The sequence below is a fragment of the Centroberyx gerrardi genome, chromosome 5 (assembly GCF_048128805.1).
Source record: "Centroberyx gerrardi isolate f3 chromosome 5, fCenGer3.hap1.cur.20231027, whole genome shotgun sequence".
In the NCBI taxonomy this organism is placed as follows: Eukaryota; Metazoa; Chordata; class Actinopteri; order Beryciformes; family Berycidae; genus Centroberyx; species Centroberyx gerrardi.
This window is the reverse complement of record NC_136001.1, coordinates 12,699,307-12,721,904: the sequence shown is the minus strand read 5'-3', so window position 1 is coordinate 12,721,904 and position 22,598 is coordinate 12,699,307. Positions and strand designations below refer to the sequence as shown.

At 41.9% G+C, this 22,598-nt stretch overlaps 1 protein-coding gene across 4 annotated transcripts in view; it reads left to right on the top strand.

Moving 5' to 3' along the window:
• slc12a5a (solute carrier family 12 member 5a) overlaps positions 1–22,598 on the top strand; it is a 139,559-nt gene that overhangs the window by 89,688 nt on the left and 27,273 nt on the right. For 3 of the 4 annotated variants that reach the window (XM_071903776.1, XM_071903775.1, XM_071903774.1), the window contains exons 2-4: positions 7,125–7,225; positions 7,907–8,044; positions 21,191–21,337. In XM_071903776.1, the coding sequence (XP_071759877.1) occupies positions 7,125–7,225; positions 7,907–8,044; positions 21,191–21,337 (386 nt within the window). Of the gene's footprint in view, positions 1–7,124; positions 7,226–7,906; positions 8,045–21,190; positions 21,338–22,598 lie in introns of those variants that run through there. The other variant, XM_078283443.1, reaches the window with a different exon arrangement.

The window sequence follows — 22,598 nt, the reverse complement described above, 5'->3', positions numbered from 1 at the left end:
CGAATGGAAGAAGATTTTAATCTTGCAAATATTAGAGAGAGAGAGAGAGAGAGAGAGAGATTATTGAACAGTATGCTATGATAATGTGAAAATAGAAGCAGGGGAATAATTTAAATTCCGAGGACTGTCATGTGGAAAGATAAGACTTTATGGAAAAAAAAAAAAAAATAGAATCATCGGTTTATGACACAGTGAATGAGCAGAAATTCTCAAAGTCTGCTTCTTCTCTGCATCCATTTTGTAGTTGAGCCCAGCAACATCTGCGTATCACCGTCCTCTCTGAAGATATTCCTCCAGTCGGCTGGTAGTCACAGAAACTAACAAATGGAGAAGGGAGGGATGGCTGAGTTTTATTTGTATGTCAGACTCCTCCTGTATACAAACACCTCCCTTGCCAGATGTCAGAGGGAGAGGGTGCTGCTGGGAAAGCATTGCGGGGGAACTGCCATGTAACAGAAATTAAACCCGACGTGCACAGCCAGCGGCGAGGCAGCGGACGCCAGAGGAAATTGCGCCGAACCCAGCCATTCATCACCAGACATCAGACAGCGACACGCATGGAGGCACGGTCAACATGCTAAGAGCTCCTGCGCTCCGGCTCTCACGAAGATGCACAGGCTTCCTCCTCCTGCCTCCCTCTCAGCTCCCAGCCAATGAGGTGCTGTCAGCTCAGGAGCCAATCGGGAGAGCGAGAGTGTGCTGGAATTGTTGAGGGGCTGAGGAGAGAGGGACTGTGTCAAAGGCGTAACCTATGAGGCAAGGCTGCATTAAAATTCATACTGAGCCGAAGCACCAGCCTGCATACTGATAAGGGCATGGGTATTGTCCTGCCAGTGCTTGTGTGGAGAGCGGAGCAGCGTTACGTAGTTATCAGCACTTGGGTGTTCACCACACATAAATATGACAGCACAACGCATCATGGGTGAGAGCAGCAGGCAGAGGAGAGAAGAATAGAGAGAGTTAGAGAGGAGGGGAGTGGGTGAAAGAGAGAGAAGACACAGAGTGAGAGATCCCGTTATGCAAGGTTGTTGTGTCTCCACTGTGGTGCCGGAGCCATGATAGGAGCTGGAAGGAGGAGAGAGAGTGAGAGAATATCTATTTATGACAGTATGTGTGGGCAGATGTAGGCATGTAACCATATGCTGTTGCTATTTTTTCCACCGCACATTATGTTTGAGCTTTTAAGACTGTGTAAATCACTCGCAAATGCAATAAAAAATAATTGATACATTCTCCGTTCTTCATGGCACCTGGTTAAGAATAGATGTCTGCAGTTGATCTAGGACATAATCTCTGTTGCCATCAGACCTAGGTGAAATAGTATTTGCAAATAATTTTTTGCATTGAAGCATAGGAGTATTTGATTGAAGCAGAGGAGTTGATTTAACCTGCTTGGAGCATCAGATCACACAGAACATAGGCTGTAACATTGGGAAATACAACCAGTAAAGTTAAGTCAATTTAAGACAAGAAACTCCAAATTTATACCTGATTCAATTAACACAGATCTGCAGATTTGGTACTCCAATCAACTTAAAACAAATGAACAAGCATTATTTGCAAATACTATTTCACCCGGGTCTGGTGGTTTGTTAGCATGAAGCCAACATGCTGCATTTAATGAGGTGGTTGACACCAACTGAAGGAAACCCCAGTGACCAGCCTGTTTCTGCTGATGGAGTCAGCTCATTTTGAATGAGAGACCCATTCGTAGGCTTTATATCTGACATTTATTCTCACATGGTTTAAGACGAAGTTCAACAAATACTCCTGTATCTGTATAATACTCCACACTGCCTTGCGACTGAACATTCGTAGGTCAACGCTAGGTAAACTCGTTTTTCTCTGACCTGCACATGGATATGTGTGGCTACATAGTAGTGCAGCGCCAATCCTGATTTGACTGGAATTTAGATTAAATTGACCTTAATCCGTCACCTTACTCTAGCCAATACTCCCCTGCTACGTCAGCAAGCAGAGAGAAAGAGAAAGAGAGAGAAAAATACCTATTGCCTTGATTGCTGTTCAAGAATGAGTGTGTTCAAGGGGAGACAAGTGCATCAGTGTGTGAACTCATGACCTGCATGGATTTGGCGGTGCACCAAGGAACGATGGCGGGAAGCGCAGCCAGAAAACCCAACTTTGTTTTCCTTTTGTTTCCATTCGACTAATTCCATTTGAATTCATGACTGTTGCACCAGATCATTTCTCCTTGGACACAGTTCAGTCTCTGTGCGGTTCAATATCCGCTTGCCGTTTTACTCCAGTACAAGACTGATTTACAGTATACAACAGCCAACAGACTTTTAGAGTTCTATATTGACTTTCATATTGACTTTTGTGCAGTTGCTGTGAAGAATTTTTGGATTGTGTGTAAAAACCTTGGACTGGATTGGTTACCATATTTATGTCTGTCCCTATTTTCTAATAACATGGCTGAAATCCAGCTATCTCTCTGCCCAGACCAAGATGAATTGACCACAGCCGTTCATCTGCTGCTGCACAAGACCGTTAGAGGGTTCTGAGCCACAGATATGCACATCCGCATACACACACACACACACACACACACACTCACGCGTACATACACACACCAAATCAACAAGTGGTCTCTGAGCCTCTGTTGACTCAGCTCCTCAAGAGTCAACATCTAGTGCTTTGGCTTTTACCCTTGAATCAGGTCCTCGGAGAGAAAGAGGGGACTATGGCAGCGTGATACAGTAGGGAGAGAGAGAGAGAGAGAGAGAGAGAGAGAGAGAGAGAGAGAGAGAGAGAGAGAGAGAGGACGACAGACTGCAGTGGTAAAGAGAGAGAGGCAGCAATAACCCTGACTGTCGCCACCTCACCACCGCGCACAGAGGATCAATAAAACAAAGTCAAATAGTTCTCACCGAGCAATCCTCTGTGGCTCTGTTCAAAGATCTGTTGGAAAACTGTGAATTGTCCGAGTGACATGTTATGGAGCGCTGGACCAGCCCCCGATCATTTGCAGTAAAATTTATATTTACTGAGAGACAATAGAAAGCGGAATTTGAGAATTTATGTGGACTACAGATATATAAATGTGAAAAATACGCTACTGGGGCACACACTGGTCCCTCGCTCATAGATTCCCATTCAATCCACAGATTTCTATATTGAGACTGAACCAAGTTTTTTTGTTAGACATGCCAACTTTTCCATATATGGCTGTTTGTGCTGTCCACAGAATATGTAATGAATGTGTAGAAATGGATAATTTTCAAATGTTAACTGACATAAACAAAGGCTGGCAGCAAGGCCAATGAGTTAACTATACCCCATTAGTACCCTGATGGCCCATGTGCATCTTCAAGCTGCACTAGGCGAGATTTTTATGTAAAAATGCGCCCGTCTTATGAGCCTAAATCACAAAATGGGGCTGTAACAGAGAAGAGCGTCTTGTCCCCCCTAATTGAGACACCATAGATTCATCCCATTTGCCAAATTGAAATTCTGGTGTCAGGTATGGTCACTGGCAGGACATCTTCTCTGTGTACAAGAAGTGCCAATTAAAACTTCAGATTGAAATACAAAAATGTCTCCTAAACAGCAGTGAGCGAACACTGTCCAGAGAAAGCTGGACTCATCCATGTTACATCTTTTGCCTCTCTTATCCCTTTGTCATCCTTTGACCTAAAGCAGTCACACCGCTTAGTTTGGTAAACATTCGGTAAGCGTGCCGCGTGCTGTTTGCCGAGGTCGCGTTGCTTGATTTCTGGGTACTGAAATCCTTAAATTTCAAACCGTTACCTCTCGCTGCCATTTGGGGATTGCCAACGTGCGAAAGTGCCTAGTGCAGCTTTGATTCTGCTAAAACCCTGTAATACCGTAACAGGATAACTGTACTATTAGTACTCTACTGTATTACTCTAGCAAGATAACTGGCAATGGGCCATTATCTTGGTCCTCCACTGAATTAGAATTACCCTCCAGCTCCTCTATCCAGCACCCTGCAGAGCTGATAACCAGATGTGTGCCAGGCGGAGGTGACATTGAATGGCAGCAGGAGTGTGTGTTTAATGATATGTGTGTGTGTGTGTGTGTGTGTGTGGATGGGCATGTTTGCGTTTTGTGTGTCGGAGTGGTGGTGGGAGGGTGGGCTTCTGTCAAGGGCCCCCTGCCAGCACTATATGACATCCTCCAAAGTGGTTTTGTGCACCAGACACCTTGTCTGTCATTAATAAGGCATAATGGAAAAGTCAGTCGACTGACCTGTTGGCTGCTTGGCGCCAGATGACATCACCATAATGGATCTCACTTGAATTACATTCCTCCCTGCATTACAGAGAATCGTGAATCTGTAATGATGCCTTTTCCCGATCACACTTCTAAAATGTGACTTTCAAAGTTGTCAAAGTTGGGTTATGAGCACACATACTGTTTTCTCCCATGGTACAAAAACAAGGCAGTTTCACAGCTGTGTTTGAACATTAAACACTAACTATAATGAGCAGGTTGGGAAAGCCATTATGCAACATGGTAAACGTATCTCAATTGTGAAACACATGGTTCGGTTTTATTGTTAGGCGTGACAGTTTTCCATGCTAGAAGGTTTGTATTTCATATACAATGCATGTCCAGTATGAGTTTACGTACATGTTCCAGTGCATGCACTGTACAGTAAGCTGCAGCTGATGCTTGTACTAGAGGAGAACAAGAGCATAGCATAGATTGTATGTTGTCATGCTGAGGATTTGGAAGAAGATCGCATGCTCAGTGAACAGTAAAGCTGTGGATTTTGACCGTAGATAGTGAGAGGCTTTGATAGCGAGAGCCATTGTTGGATGGATCCCATCAGATTGAAGGAGGATAAGCTGCTTGGGGGATGCGGTCAGAGCAAAACTCTTCTGGGCACTGTCATTTTTCTAAAAAGGGGTATTCATCATTCCTTTGATGATGGAGTTTTAATTACTAGGCTTTCAGGAGAAATGGGCCGTGGAGAGATAAGTGATAGGATAGAAAAGTCGTCTTTGGGGCATTAGCCCTTCAGATATACAACACAGTGTATATGTGTGTTTGAGATCACTTGTCCCTTTGATCCTTTAAGAAGTGCTCTGTGTGTGTGTGTGTGTGTGTGTGTGTGTGTGTGTGTGTGTGTGAGAGAGATAGAGTGTGTGTGTGTGTGTGTGTGTGTAAGCATGTTGATGTGTGTATGTGCTTTGATCCTTTAAGAAGAACTGTGGAGGGGGGGGGGGCTTGCTTGTGTGTGTGTGTGTGTGTGTTTAAATGCATGTGTCAGTACATACGTTTCGCTCTGTTCGCCTGTTCGTCTGTGTTCGCAGATGTTTATCTCAACGCTGCGGTGTAAAACAAGTCTGGTATTAACCTCCAGCGAAGCGTGTAGCACTCTTCTATCGTAGTGACACATTATGGATCATCCCTGCTTGGTCTGAAAGGGTAGAAATAGTAAAAAAAAAACATAAATAAGCAAGCCGCATGTTCTGGAAGCTCTATATGTGGTGCCCTGGCCTCCCTTTTAACCAGGGTGTATGTTTTAACCTGGCTGGTCAAAGTGAGCTGAACCTTAAGTGCAGCAGAAGCTTTTACATTTTGCAGCCAGAGACATAAGTGTCCCCCTCCTCCCCTCCCCGCCACCCCGCCACCCCCCCACCCCTCCGGTTTCCCATTTCAGGTCTGGCCGCCTCATCTTTGCCTGTCTGCGCCCATATCTCTCTCCTTGTCACTATTTGCTCTTGCCCCATCTATCTGTGCCTGTCTCCATCTTCTCATCTGCACCCTCATTCTCTTGCCTTCTTTCTCTTTGTATTAACCTCCGCTCTCTCTCTCTCCCTTTTTCTCCTTCTGTGCTCATTTCGTGCCCTGAATGCACACCCAATTTCGCTTTCTCAGTTCCCCCTATCTCTCTTGTGTCTGTAGTATGTGCGGAGGGGCAGGCGGTTAGCGATGCCCTAGCGTCATGGCACATGGCTGCGGCACCCTGGCTATAAATAACTTGGTCTCGCAGTGTTCAGTCCAAGACAAGACCAAGGGCCAGAGGGAGAGCAATCTGCCGTCTCCCTGAAGGAATGCTGGGGGGGGGAAGGCAAGGCACAAACAAGACAGCTTACAGTGTGATGCTGTCGCCACCAACACAACATTTCCGTACCTTTACTGTACTGATTCTGGTTCTAATTTCACTTTTCTAGACCACAGTGTCTGGCCAGGAAAGAGGTCAAGCACTAGATCTACTTAGACGGGTTATGTCTGTCAGCAGTGAGATGCAAAAAAAGAATCACAGAGAAGTTGATTTGGAGGAACCGGAGTAATGCACATGAGTGATATAAGTGGGATATTCGCACTGGGTTTCAACACTTTTATGTGCAAAATAGATTGATCTACATCTGATGTTTTTTGGAATTTTTAAACCCAAAATGGAAATCAATCGGGTTTGTCAATAGCCATTGCCATTGGCTTGAAAGATAATATGGAATTAGAAACAACGCCAAATCAGTGAGTCTTCCTAGAGTCTTATGGGAGCTGCCCCACATACACTATATTGATATTGTTTGTTTTGAAGATTTGCCTTGCGCCAGAAACTGCAAACTTGTAGACAGATGTTTTTCGATGGAGTCTTGAAGCCTACAGCAGGCTGTCACCTAAATAACATCACACTTTTTCTACCACTCTGTGTTTTGAGGGCAAAAAGCTGTTGAGTGTTGGAGCATGTGAACACTGTTATATATTCCTCTGTGTTACAGTATTGTTCAAACTTGTCACAGTCATTTGCTGAATGGGAAGTTCCAGTTTGCCTTCGTTCCTTTGACATATGGGACGTATAGCACTGCACATATTGCGAATGCACACACCATTAGTTGTAGTTCTGTATCTCTGCATTTCTGACTGCAAACGTCACTTCCTTTCCTTGCAGACATCCTTGTGTTTGAGCCCTCTGTCAGTTTGTCAAGCTTGTCTTTCTTTGATTAAACAAAAAATAAGACCACCATTCATTAAAAACGTTGCAGTTTGTTCTTGGGAGTTGCCGTTATCCCACACATGAAAATCCTCTTCTCTGGCTCGTGCATTACGCTCACTGCTACTGTGCTTTCATGCTATACTTTATTTCTTCCAGTCTGACCTTGGAGGTGTGTGTTTGTTTCTTCCAGGTGACAATAACCCCAAGGAGAGCAGTCCCTTCATCAACAGCAGTGATGCTGCCGCAGAGAAGAGCCAGCAGTATGACGGCAAGAACATGGCCTTGTTTGAGGTATACTACAATACAGTGCACATACACACACACACACACACACACACACACACACACACAGTCATGATTGTGCAAATGTTGCTGATAGTAAGAAGCAGGACTATGCCACACAAGCACTCTCACACACAGATGCACACACTCTCACAATTCAGTGATTGAATAGGGGCTCTGACATCGATTAATGAGGGTAATTACTGTGTGAAGGGCAAGTGGGAACCTCAGGTTAATGCAAGCAAATCTCAAACTGCTACAGGAAAGGGCTTCAACGAAGCCATTTACCTTAGCCCAGAGCAAATGTATTTACATTGTGTTCTCAAAGGGCCTTCCAGTTGAAACAAAAAACAAACAAAAAAAAGTTCCAATCTGTAAAGTGCATATTCCCCTCTTGTGGTTTTTGTTCCAGATGGATGGGAAGTTCTACAAGGATGTAGCACACTACCCAATAAAGTTAAATACATGCTGTAATCCAAGGCAACACTCACTAAATACACTCAATGTTATCAAGTACAGCGTACAGCGGGTTAAAATGCATACTTGTACTAAGGTTCGGCTCACAGCCTTTGGAGTATCTCGACTCTTTTCCCTCCCCATTTTCCCCTGCAGAAAATGCCTTTAAAAACATAGTGAAGGATACTGAATACTGACTCCAGTCTCCCTGTGTGTGTGTTTGTATGTGTGCAGGAGGAGATGGACACCAGCCCCATGGTGTCGTCTCTGCTCAGCAGCCTGGCCAACTACTCCAACCTGCCCCAAGGCAGCAAGGAGCACGAGGAGGCCGAGAACAACGAGGCTGAGTCATCACGCAAGAAACCTGTCAAGGTATTACATAAAAGAAATAAGTACATCAGCATGGTTGTATATGGTGAAAATAGCATTCAAATTATATTCAAATTATATTGCAGTAGATTACATGAGTGATGGGGATTTTAAACAGCAAATCAATCATTTGTAACAGATTAAACCTCCCCAACTCTGCGTGTTTAGATTACACTCCTCATACAGTTGGGTCAGTGGTATTTTTTATTTATTTATTTATTTTTTTGGTGTACAGTAGCATGGACAACCAATGGATAAATGAACGAGGTAACGCTGTGCTTGAGATAGTCCTTATTAGGCATTAAATGCCATCATAAGCACAGTATATGCACATTACAAGTGCATTATAATTATTTTAATCAGAACACAACATAATATGCTGCAGTGAACACAAAAGCACTAAGAGGCTAAATACTTTCTGGCATCCTTGTATACGTAAGAACAAGCTCATAACATTGTAAATTCAAGAAGAATGTGTAAACACTTAAAATATGCTTAAAATATGCTTAAAATGTGCATTTGATGCCTCGCAGTTTACTTCAAGTTTTACTAAAAACAGCATACAGTACACACACTGCTATCGGCTATTTATGCTGCTGCTTGCCAGAAGAGTTTTAATGTCGCTGCAGTACCAATTTAATACAACTTAAGGTAAGAGATGACATTACTGGCCACAATAAAAATGGTGATCACATCATAAATTATAGTTTAAGCTGTCCACACGCACAAAATAAATTAGGTCGATTTCTGGCAATGGAAGGTTATTCTTCATAAAAGCAGTTATACATGAATTATCTTTGATAAAAAATGATCCGTTTCACCAGTCTAACTTCTAACTCAGACTGCCTCATGTGTATCCTGGACAGCTTGTTCACCTGGGAAAGGTTGTTATTCACATTGCCAAGGAATAGCTGTTATGTTATATATGTACTTTATATTAGATTATGTCATGGATACTTAATAAATGTTCAGTTTTGGCTTGTTTTGTTGTTTAACATTCACTGGAGAGCTAGCAAAACTCCAGCAGCTTAAAATTTATTTGTCAATCATACTTCTGTTTATATTACAAATCTCCTGTTCATGTTACTGGATTGCATCTTAAATGCCACTCACTAATGAGTACCTTCCACAACATCCCCTGATAGTTTCTGCAGTTGGATGGTGAGATGCCAGCAGGAGAGAGAATACTTTTCAGGCTTTTTCACAGCATTTGATAGACAGACAGGCAGATACATTATTAATCCTGTGGGGAATTGGGGTGTTAGCAGCATAATAAGATGCAGCATAGTAAAGGTGAAATGAGAAGAGATGATAATGCAAATCATTTAAGAAGCAATGCAAAAATTACAAAGAAGTAATAAATAGAGTGACAAACTTGCGGAAAATTGACTGATTCACATATTAACATATTTCACATTGACTTTTAAAAATAAAAACTCTCTCAATAACTCTGCAAACTCAGACGATACAACACTGTTTTGACAGAGTGGCTGTTGGAGCTGTGACAACTGACAGCTTTTGTCTGACCTTTGACCAAGTCTGTCTCCCTGGCTCTCCAATCAGAGGAGGCCTGACATTTTTTTCCACCCCCATATTTTCTTTGCTCCTCATATATGTCTTCCACTTTTAGTCAATCAGGTTCTCCGTTCCCTCTCCTTTCTAACTTTGATGCAGAATACTGACAACCATGGATGCCAGTGTACCATCTGATGTACTGTATGTTTCAAGTATGAATGCAGATGGGTCCTGTGAATATACAGTATATCCTGAGTGTAAAGCCATTTTCTAAACTGGCAGTGGAGATAATCATTATAGGTACAAACTACATTGGCGTTTGATTACTACCCATAGGCCTTTATCTTAAAGAGAATAGAGTGATAAAAAAGGCATGAATGAAAGCATAAAAATTATTTATAAATAATTATAAATTAAAATTATAACATACCATACCATACCATACCATACCAGAACAGAACAGAACAGAACAGAATACAATAGAATACAGTAGAATAGAATAGAACCTATTAATGGCTCGAAGGAAGCATTTGGCAGGTGGAAAGGAGGTGGCCAAGTCCAACCCCTTCGGTTTACATGACATGCACGTTCAACATCAACTCAAATGAGCATCAAATTTCACAATATGATGTTACCGCACTGTAAAAATCCATAATTAAACAGCTTTGGAAACTGTTTTGAACTGACATGAGAGAGATATTTATGTCCTGCTTTCACGAAACGAGGCAGGCAGCAGCTATGGACAGCTAACGGATGTCGTCTCAGCTGTCATTTTGCCGCTATATGAACACTGGTGCGGGCCGTCGTCTCAACGTCTCTTCACTGTCAAAATGTTTGCTGGTGCTGTATTCCCAGATGATCCCAGCGTTCCCCGCTGTCCCCGATGTAAAGCGTATCTGTCTGGCTCTCCGCAGTGCTGCTAACCCTGGGAGCAGGTCTAATCTTCCCCGTGTCACCCCGACCCCTTCAATACTTTAATTAGTCTGCACGCTACACCAAGCTGCTGCTTCTCCAATCAGCAGCCCATTCCACAGGCAATCTCTCCATCGCCACGAGAGGCTTTTCATTAAGGCAGCCTGTGGCGTTTTATCGCTCCGACAACGATCCCTCTCTCTCTCTCTCTCTCTCTCTCTCTCTCTCTCTCTCTCTCTCTCTCCCCCGCCATATCTGTCTCTCTCTCTATTTCTCGCTCTCCTCCCTCTCCCTCGCCTCTCCTTCTCCTTCATCATCGGTCCCTTGAGTGTGTGTGTGAGCGAAGGAGCAGGCTTTCTTTGTCGCAGTGTGAAAGCCAAGATTAGAGATTTCGATGGCGTGAGACATGAGGGAGCAGTCTGGAGGTCGCCCAGGTTAAGATGGAAACCAGTCAGAGCTAATCTGCAGGCGATTTTCTCCTCTCTGATTTTCCCCATGAGAGGCCTTTCATAGCAGCTTGGTAAATGACACCATGAGAAAACTGATGGCTGACCAAAGCGCAAACTTTGGTCAGCCAGAAAATGACTTTTTATGTTCTTTTCCCCCCCCCAAAAAATCCAATGCAATATATAGTGTGTGTCCCATAATGTTTTGTGCAATGACCAAACAAAACACAATACAGGACAATGCACACGTTTCTGCTCTTGAGTAGTGAATTACTCTTTTTTATTTTTTTCTATTAGTTTTCTAGATGAGCGCTCTTGCCCAGAATTACTCAGATTTAACTGAAGCAGTGGCACTTCTTTTTGAGGAAAATTATTCAGTACACTTTCCACCCCCTTATTTTTTTACAGTGTAATGTTCCCCCGCTGTAATGTCGTTTCCCTTCCAGGTGTTTTATGATCCCTCCCCCTCACTTCCTTCCCCCCCTCCCTCCCCTCCTCGCTCCCTCGCTTCCTCCCGTTCTCATTAGAACGGTGCATCAAATCAGTATTCTCAGCAGCAGCCTCCTGGAGGTTGTATCCTGATTAATGTCAATTCATGTTATATATTACAGCGGCGTGTGCGCTTGACAGTGTTCATAGTGGAGCTAAATGGAGATTTCACAGCTCACATATTGTCCACTTAGCTAAGACAACAGGCTAGCAGGCCTAGTGGAGACTTTTAGCCTAGAATTTGGTAGCGGACCTAAATAGATTTTTGACTTCATCACCCCAGTGACACACTCACTCTCATTCCCCTAATATCCAAAGCCAGTCGCTCTGCTCACCCGAATTTAATAGCACTACTGTACATCAGGTCGTGTGCATTGGTGGATAGGGAGACTTTTAGCCTAGAATTTGATAGTGGAGCTAAAACGAGATTTTCACAACTGGTGGTAACGCATCAGGCTTTGTGGAGTCTTTTATCCTAGAATATTCTAGTAACACATGTACTGGCTATTTTGAGGTGGTGAGCCTTCAGCGCCACAGAGGACACATTTGGCTGCAGATAACTGATGGATACACACACACACACACACACACACACACAATGTGTTGACCGCTGAGTGACTGGTTAATCCACAGCCGGCCAGGGAGGCTGATGTTCACTGGCCTCTCCTCTCTCTGTCTATTTAATAATTCAGCACACCTGAGCAGAAACACATTTGCCCTATCAGCTCCTGTTTGGCCAGCGGAGCGTGGAGACGGCATTACAAGCTCCCAGTCCACCTCCCCCTCTGTTGTTAGTCCTCTCCTCCGCCTCACTCCTCTGTCTCTGCCTCCATAGTAATAAAACTTCAGGCCTGGATTCCTCTCCTCTCCTCTCCTCTCCTCTTTTCTCCTGTCCTCTCCTCTCCTCTTTTCTCCTGTCCTCTCCTCTCCTCTCCTGTCCTCTCCTCTCCTCTTTTCTCCTGTCCTCTCCTCTCCTCTTTTCTCCTGTCCTCTCTTCTCCTCTTTTCTCCTCTCCTCTCCTCTTTTCTCCTCTCCTCTCCTCTCCTCTTTTCTCCTCTCCTCTCCTCTTTCCTCTCCTGTCCTCTCCTATCTTCTCTTCTACTCTCCTCTTTCCTCTCCTCTCCTCTACTCTCCTCCTCCTCCTCTCCTCTCCTCTCCTCTCTCTTTTCCTCTCCTCTCCTCTCTTCTTCTCCTCTCTCTTTTCCTCTCATCTCCTCTCCTCTCCACTGCTCCGTTCATTTATATTAAAGTAAAAAATAATAAGCTTTATTTGCATAGCACTTTTTGAAACAAAGTTACAAAGCACTTTACATATATTTAAATGATAATAAATGAAAGCCAAGAGCATAAACAATAAACATTTCTGGCTTGAATTACAAAAGCAGGGTTGAAAAAGAAAAATAGGCAAATAAAACAAGAATAAAATAAGGTAAAAACAAATTAAATAAAAGCCTGCATGCAAGCAAGTGAAAACTAGCTTGGCGCCTGTTACATGCTTGGCAGCTGTGAGCGTCTTGGCAAATAAGGTAACAAGTGTTTTTTTCTGTGACAGTCATGGATAAAGACAACACCTCTAATCTTTTAGTAACACCACTTACTAAGATAAGGAAGGGTTTGGAGTAGAAAGATGTTACAAGTCATTTGTTTACAGTCTTAGATAACAGCGGGCTACTGAGTGACATGATCAATAGGTTGGCCATAGAGAACCACGAAACGTATTGATAATCTCATTTATTATGATGCAGTGAAATGTAGTGATTACTGTAGATAGCTTTAATTAAAAGTGTGTCAATGTGTGAAAATAAAGTGTTCTTGAGCAGTTGCATGGGTCAATCTTCAGTATAAATAAATCATTTTAATAACTGATTGTGTGTATTAGGTGAGAATATTTGATGAGGTTGTAACACGTTAGAGTAGTTTGTTATTGTTTTGAATAGCATAGTATTACATAGACTATTTTATTTAGAATTCTATTTTCTTTATGTTTTTCTAAATCATTAAGGCTTTCATGATGAAGAAAGTAATGTATTACTTTGATGTAGTCAAGTCAAGTTTATATATATATAGCCCTTTATCACGAGCATGTCTCAAAGGGCTTTACATACCATATCATATACATGTCATATATACATGTATCATTACATGTGTCAAACATTTGTCTAGATGAGTTATTTATTGTAAGCATTGATTGTAATTACAGTGGTAATCCATTAAGCTTTTATGGGGGCCAGCTTATTTCAGGCCTACAGTGAGTTTTGTACATTGGCAAGGTTGTAAAGCCGGTTAGTTTTATGTTAAGTGATAGTTTTGAATGATTTTAGAACAGTGTTTGTCACACAGTATTGCGTCTTACATGATCTTACATGAGCGCTGTCAGCTGGCCTATAAAGGTTACTATCGCAGGCATTTCAGACATGCCCAGTTCAACATGCACTTAATAAAAAATCCCACAGTCACTTAGCGACTTCAGCAGATCCAGAGGGATTTAGATGTAGATGCTTGCCCTGCTGGCAACCATAAAAAATTCTTCTAAGAAGTGATTTAAAAGATGACACTGGTTTTGTCAGCCTAAGCAGGTTGGCAGTGTCCCAAAGCCTGAGGGCCTGGACGTTTCCTTTTCTCTCTCCTGCAACTCTAGTCAAATGTATGTAGTCTCCCCACATTCCTCCCCTACTCCTCTGCCCTCTTTCTCTTTCATTTTCTTTTCCCTGCAGCTAGCCAAGGGTATGAACTAGCTTCCACCCTCCCTTTTTTTACTCTTCTCCCCTCAAAACTCTCTATCTATTAGAGAGAAATTGCTACCTTTGCTGTTCTCAGCAAGTTCAGGAGCTGTCCGTAGGAGGATGGAAATAAGAAGAAGGGGGAGGGGGGGTAAAGAGGATGTAAGGGAAATAATGAGAAATATATGCAAACGAATATATGTGCAAAAGTGCACAAGGATAGATGAAATGGGGAAAAAAAATTATTTGTCGAGGAAGTAATTAAGAACAGAATGAAGGAAAGGTTGATGAATGAAGAAGGGAAAGGAAGGAGTTTTAAGAGTGGCTTCAGGAGATTTTATGTCCAATGACATGGTGCTTGGATATTGCTTGAAAGGAGAAGAGTGCAGTAGGCTTCAGAGCTGAGTGGATCATGTGAACAAAGTGCTCCTGATGGATTGAGAGAGTGAGAGAGAGAGAGAGTGAGAGAGAGAGAGAGAGAGAGAGAGAGAGAGAGAGAGAGGCTTATGGAGTGTGGTCTGGTCTGGTCTAGTCTGGTGAAAAGCTAGTGGTAAGTGGTAGGGCAGCAGGAGCCCGTGAATCTGTGATGTAGGTCCTATGGCAGCTGTATTGAAGGGTCCTGTTGTGCGTCGAGCACACCTGAGCCATCCACTCGGTGGGTTGACTACACTTCCCAGGGGGCCGTTGGGCAGCTGTTCCTCCCTACCTCAGTGGTGCCATGCTGGCCTACCTGTGGCTGTGCAGCAGTCAGTGTTCCCTTTGCTCACGGTGGCCCATTCTCTGGGGAAATCATCACACCGCTGGCTCCCAGCCCATTACGCAGGGTCTATCTCTATCTCTCTCTCTCTCTCTTTCTCTCTCTTCCTCTCTCTCTCTCTCTTTCTCTCGCTCTCTACTTCTCTCTCTCTCTCTCCCTCTCTCTCTCCCTCTCTCTACCTCTCTCTACCTCCCCCTCATTCTGTGTCTGTCAGAGCAGAGGCTGGTGGTGACTGCAATCCCAGTCCACAAATGAACAAATGAAACGCCAATTGAATGAGAATAGAAAAGCGGCGCTTTCAATAAACATCGAGCCTATCCCCCACAGGGTCATTGATTCAATACATGCACAAGCATTCCATCTGTTTCTGGCTATTTCTCAATCTAAACTCATTAGGAGCATCCAGATTTTGCGTTTCGATGGCTGTTACCAAATCCCGCGAGGCGTTTTGTCATTTACAAGTGTGCTCTCAGACTCAGCCTTCGACAATCGTGTAAGCACTCAACCTCTGTTATCTACGTCTGTACATCTTATGTAACAACCAGGGTTTCTAGCATACAAAATCTGGTTTTCAAAACCCGCCTATTGTTGAATCTGGATTATAATTTATCACTCAGCTGTGAGCTACTGCAGACACTCGTACAGCGAGCTGACACACAAGGCCTGCTCGATTGTCATTTTCCATTGTGTGGGGCAGCAGGCAGGGAAAATGTCATTTTGCAGTCTAAAGAGGGTTATTGCCCACTTTGGTTCGTTGCTCTCCTGAGGAGTGCTACTCACGGATGTTGTGGGGCATAAACACCTTTTGTTGTAATACTGAATAGCATTTACACACCTTTTAGGGTAGATTAGTGTAATCTGTAATCATTATTTTCAGTTGCTCTATGCTTTTCAACCTGTCTTCCGCTGAGTCTACAGATCTGGATGAAAACCATCAGAGGACAATAATAACTCATTTAATTTATTTCCAGAACTGTCTCAGCTTTTGTGACAAACTATTCTGCCAAGATGTTATCTTTATTTGGATTCTACAGCCTGACCTAATATGCCATTTGATTTTACAGAGGTATACTTTCTTTTCTTATCTATTTTTTGATAAAAATCAACAGCCTGGGAAGTTGGGAGGGAGGTTGCAACTATTATTCAGACAAATCTTTCTCTCTCTTGATCTATTTTGAAGTGGAAACTGCAAAGGACTGTGCCCTAATAAAAGAGGCTATAACATTTATATACTCTTCCTTTCAACTTCAAAGCCTCCAGAAGTCATTGAAGTTTTAGAAATCATTTTTAATCAGAAGCGTCCACCTTGAAAGGACTTTTCATTTACACAGCCTCCCTCCTCTTCAAGGTGTTATGTCTGCTATTGTATGTTATGTAAATGCACGGAGGTGTTGCGTATAATAAGGTACCTGTTATTACAATCTGACCCCAGTGCCAGCTTCCACTTTCTGCAACAGCAGCAGTTTTGGGTGTAACACCAAAGTGCTGATGGCAGGGGTACCTTTCTGCCTGCAACACCTGACTGCTAATGTACATTACACACCAAGTCCCTCAAGGACCTGCCACTCCTATAGAAGTTAATGGAAACTCAGTGTTCTTAATTACAGCATTGCTACTGGGCGGGAGAGCGATGAAAGGGATGAAATATGGGGGTGAAAAGTTGACCCTTTGTAGATGACGTGTCTTGTTTGGTCAATTTCCATAAGCAGTGATGATTGAAATCCACTACTGCACTCTCTGGCTTTCATGTTAATGAAATCATGCATGCAGTATTTTTTTTTTTTATAGCTCAACAAGTTGTTAATGTTCCAAATAAACAATGGCTGTTGTAATAATTCAAACATAGATTCAGATTTGTCTCCCTTTCTTCCATGCATTTGCTGCTCCGATTATAAAGGACGTAAACTAACCATCCTGAATGTCACTTATCTAATCGCTACTTCTCTTTATGACTGAAGTAGTGTATTTCAGATAGGCAGACTTGGTAGAGCATTTTCTTTTTTAACACACATGATAGTTTTTATGTCAGGTTCAGATTTTTAGACTGCAGTAGGTTTTCAAAATAACTGCAAGTGAATGGAGACTGAAAGACTGAAAGAAACCCTGGATGCCAATGGTGGCTGCTAGGGCTGCAACTAACAATTATTTTCATTATCGATTAATCTACTGATTATTTTGTTGATTAATCAATTAATCATTTAGTCTATAAAATGTCAAAAATGATCACAAATGCCCATCACAAGTTACCAGAGCCCAGAGTGACGACTTAAAATTTCTTACTTAGTCTGACTAGCAGCCAAAAAACACTAAAATATTCATTTGATAATGATATGAAACGGAGAAAAGCAAGTAAATCTTAGTATTTCGGAAGCTATAACCAGCAAATGTTTGGTATTTTACAAAAACAATTACTCAATTATCAAAATTATAATAGATTAATTTTCTGTTGTTTCGATTAATCGACTAATCCTTTCAGCACTAGTGGCTACACAGGTTTGGGGTCTCTGCTGTTTGGGAGTGAGCAGACTTGCTCAAGGACACAACGACAGGAACACAGCTGTTGATGGACACTGCAGGGATTAAACCTGAGATGTTTCACTTACTGGACAGTCTGTCTAACCACTAGCCCACCCTGCTGTTTCACATGGAAGCATGTGTGCAAAAACTGCAAAAATATCCCAACAAATTGAAATATCACTTTAATAATACAAAGTTAATTAGGAAAGCCAAATTCTGTCTGGAACTGTTTTCCATTCTTACAAGGTGATACATATTTCATACAGGAGCCCATTTAGGGTTTGGGTATCCATACTAAACTTTATTGAGACCCCTGACAAGCAGATGATGAAAAATCCTCTCCGCCACACACTGAAGGGCACAACCACAATGAGTCACAATCTGATTTGCATAGCTTAGACAACAGGCAAACTGTGCAAGTCATTATCATATAGTGGGAGAGGTGACAGAGATGGACGAGGTTTGTTCTCTTCTGCTCCCATAGGCAACCTGTGGAGCGCTTGTTTTGATCTTTGATTAAAGCACAACAAGGCTGAAGGTTGAAAAATTCCCTGCTGTGGAGATTGAGTTGTAGAAGAGGCAAGGTTGTAGGTTACATTTCAACTCTAGGGGGGACAAACTGTGCACACACCCACACACAGACACATACACACACTGAACAAAACCAGAGCGCCATAAAAAAAAAAATTAGCAGAAAACAGTACTGTACCATCAGTATAGAAAATGTAAGAGAAAGTAAGTGCAATGTCCATAGGCCAAGATCACTTGGACAGAAAATACACATATAACATACAGCTGGTACTCAATGCTACATAAAACTACAACAACAAAATATAGCATATATAGAATATTACATGTACAATACAGCAGTGTGGTAGACATTACAAATGTAGTTTAGATGTTGGAATGAGCTTACTAATGCAGAGACAAAGTGCAGTGTGCATGGAGTCAAGCCGACAGCCAGAGAGTAGAAACATACAATGAAAATATTTAATTTTCTATTTGAAAATTAGGTATGGGGCCTGATCCATTCTTATTCATCATCACAACACAGATGGTGAGAAATAAATGTGTATGATCCATTGTCAGTAGAATAAATAACCAAGTATTGACATGTGCTGTCATGTCATGTCGTGTCGGATCATGTCACGTCATGTTGTGTTGACTCATGACATCTGTTGTCATGTGTTATGTAATGTGACATCATGGTGCTACAATGTGAAGTGATGTGATAGTATATAATACATTATATGATATTATATGACATGATGACATGGCATGAGATTGACATGATAAAATATGATATGATATCAGATAGGATATATGATATGATATATATGCTACAATGATGTGACATGTTATGACATGCTAATAAGCCACTTAGTGGTCTTCGCAGTAGACCCAGGGATTTGCGAAGTGATAAACTTGCTAATTAAAGCTCTGTGTGTGAGCTCTTGGCCTGTTGTTTATCCAAAGGAAATTAGAATATAATTATGTTTGTGAGACCTGTTTGGACTTGTTCTCTCTCTCTCTCTTTCTCTCTCTCTCTACCCCTCTCTGCAAACATTATTAATATTGGAAGGCAAGCCTTTCCAACCAAATCATATTGCATCAGACTCTTGAATTTCTCAGACACAATATTATTCATTTGATGTCAGCCACTTGTCAGGATGATTTGATTAAAAGTCTGGTTTATGAAATCAGCATCTGCTCTCACTTCACGGCGCATGACTGTTCTTTTAGTACTCAGTCCTGTACAGCATCCATCCTGTTACAGCGGATGTAATAACCACTGCTGAAGACATTTGATAGTGGCCATCATCGATGCCTATCTGCAGCCTGTTGGGTTTCGTTCCAAAATCCTGTATGTCCATTTTTAGACACAAGTCAAAACAACTCAAAATTCATCACTCAACAGTTCAACAGTATAGATGATTTCACCCTAAAAAGATTAGGCAAAGGTAATCGATCCAATAAACAAGTCCAATAAGCAGCGGTGATTCAATAAGCTCGACGAGTGTGTGCAATGTGATAAGAGTTTCTAATGCCTGTTTTGCTGAAATTGCTCAAGTGAGATGAATCATTATCATCCAACTTTCGATTTCTTCTTATCTGTGGAACATACACCTATTTTGGACAACTCCTCAAATGTAATAATATCTTCACCTACATAAACATTATAATTCAGTTACACCCTGTCTGAGCAAATTTTCCAGGCTCCAATCAGCCTTGTTTTCAAGCATAAAGATGCAGCAGTAAAGTTTTCTCCAGAGTGTTTTCTGTGATGTAATGATGTGACAGCTAAGGTCTCTATTATGCGCAGGGTCAACTGATGTGTCCTTCAACTTTAATACACACCGTCATGTCGGTACACACGCACTCTCACACACACACAAGCGCATGCACGCATATGGACACACAAAGAACATCCCAAAAAACCTTCAGGAAGAGAAACCTCCCATTAATCAATCTGGAGTGCAACAAAATGCATCTTCAGTCTGCGAGTGTCAGTAATTGCTTTCAGTGGAACGGCCTTGAAACGGATATAAGGACATACAGAGCAGCTCTTTGTCTACTGATCCACACCAGAGACAGCATCGCAGGGAAACCAACTATGAACAAATCCACTGCAAAGACAGCACACAGTAAAGAAAACAAATTAAAAAGAAAGGATGGAGGAGTTTGGTCCCCCGGCTGCCTCCTGATTTTAAAGTTTTCCCTGTTTCCCAGACTCAATGTAACTATTGTTCTGAGAATGAACAAAGGATACAAGCAATATGGGAAACCTTTAAATTAAAATACATATATAAATATATATGTATACATATATGTGAGTGTGTAATTAAAAAGGTGCAATCAGGGATTATTTAACCATCTAAATTTTGGGTAGTTTGACTTGTAGATGCAAAATACAAGTCTGTTGTATTTAAAAACACTGCAAATGTAAGAAACCATCACAGCCTCTGCACACACGTTAAGCTACAACAATAGAAAAAAAGCAACAACCCTCAATTAATGCCATCCTGGAAAACAAATGTCTTCAATACATCAAAATAAGTAAACAAAGTGGCAGCAGTATTTCAACAGTGGGCACAATATTGCAATTACAGACAGGGCCTTTAAAGAAATAATCTGCCGCATCTTCATATTTATAAATAAACGTCCATTTTGCTGCTCTCTTTCACTGATTGATGTAACACAGTAGTGATTCCACCTATCGACAGTTCATGAAAGTGAAAGTGGTATGTGTCACATCTCTGGCAATAGCAGCAGCGTTTTTTTTTTTAATAAATAGAAGAAGAACTGAGTAGTTAGCATGAGCAGCGATAGCCACCATGGCTGAACAGACGCCACCTGCAGAAACTCAAACTTCGTCACAGTGCTGGACACACGGTTTGATTGCCAAGTGATCTCTGGGAAGTGCAGTGCAGAAATACAGCAATAAGCGCTTGGCACCAGAGACGTTGCCAAATAAAAAAAAATAGAAACTGGAGGATTATCACTTTAAGACAGAACACAAGACCGCATCTCTCCATCTGGCCGCCTCTTCTCTTCACAGGACTCTTTGATTCAAGAATAAATAAAGACCTATTGTTCCATGAATATTCAAACCGTTTTGGAAGGGCAGTTAGTGTGAATTGTCACAGTAACTGAACAATAACTAATTACTATTATCAAAATGAAATATTCTATTTAAAGTGCGTGACTATTTCCCTTTCCTTCTATCTCTCTTTCTCTCTCTCTTTCTCTCTCTCTCTCTCTCTCTCTCTCTCTCTCTCTTTCTCTCATCCAGGCCCCCCAGCTCGGTACTCTGATGGGCGTCTACATGCCGTGCATCCAGAACATCTTCGGTGTGATCCTCTTCCTCAGGATGACCTGGCTGGTGGGCATTGGAGGCGTCATCGGCACCTTCGTCATCGTCTTCATGTGCTGTACCACAGTGAGTGCCGCCAAACAGTTATTAAACCCCTCTTTTACCTAATCTTATCCCTTGTGTTGAAGCATACTGGGGGGCAGCAGGTAGGCTTGGTTCATCCTGCAGCCAGAAGTTCACACATTTAAAGGGGCATTAAGTAATACATTTTTATCTATCTCTATCGGCGACTGAGGAATTACATCAACAGTTCTCTGGTGCAGTTTACAGTGGCCTGGCATTGTCACATTTTCACAATAGAGAAGAGTAAGCTAGCTAATTAGAGCAGAGATCCAACAGAAATGTCTAGTCAAGAGGTAATATATCATGATGTAAGACACTATAATAACAATACTGCTTTGTCATTAGTTTTTTTGGGCTTGAGAACAAGGTTTTTTAGCCTTCGTCGCTGAAATGCCACGTGATGCTGGTCACTCACTCATAGCACCATCCTCTATCTTTGGGCAGTTGGAAATGCAAGTAGTTAGGGGGGAGAAGATTGGGAGTGTCTTTAAATTACAATAGGCAGGAAGTTTTTATTCCAAAACATAAGCTAAGTAATCTTTGAGTCAATGGTATTGATCAACAACCAACTTCCCACAGATATACACTATTATGGTCATTTTGTACTATGTGCTACAGAAAAAAATCTAACTTATTGCACCTTTAATCACCATAACAGCCTTTCATACACTGTGAACCTATGGTGAAATGTGTGTGTGTGTGTGTGTGTGTGTATGTGTGTGTGTGTGTGTGTGTGTGTCTCAGAGATCCCTCTGAGGTAAGAAACAAAATCCAAATTACGCTTCAGTTGTGATTGAAGTGCACATAATTTCTACCCTGTCGTTCCATCAAAGCATCAAAATCAGTGAGTCACATCAGACAGACTTAATCATGCTGCTCCAGCAGGTACGGCCATTTACAAGTGCGTAGGACTTACTTGTGCGCTTAGATGAAGATCAAAGATCGAATAAAGAGGATCATGCAAATTTTGTTTGCGAAGCACTACTTTCTCTCTTTAGTATGTTAATGGAATGCTTAGACTAATAGCTTTACAGGGACATTCACTGCCTGCAGGATTTAATATCTTTTGTATTTCTTTGTTACATTAGCAAGATTTTACATTGAACCTCACATTGCTAATTATCCAAGTAATAACCAAAATGGCACTTTGTCACTTGACTTCAGTATGTTGTTATGGTTTATTTTCAAGCCCTAAGATTTGATCTAATTTCTTGAATGAGCAATACTGGTGAAACATTTAGCTTAATGGGTGAATGCCATCAAT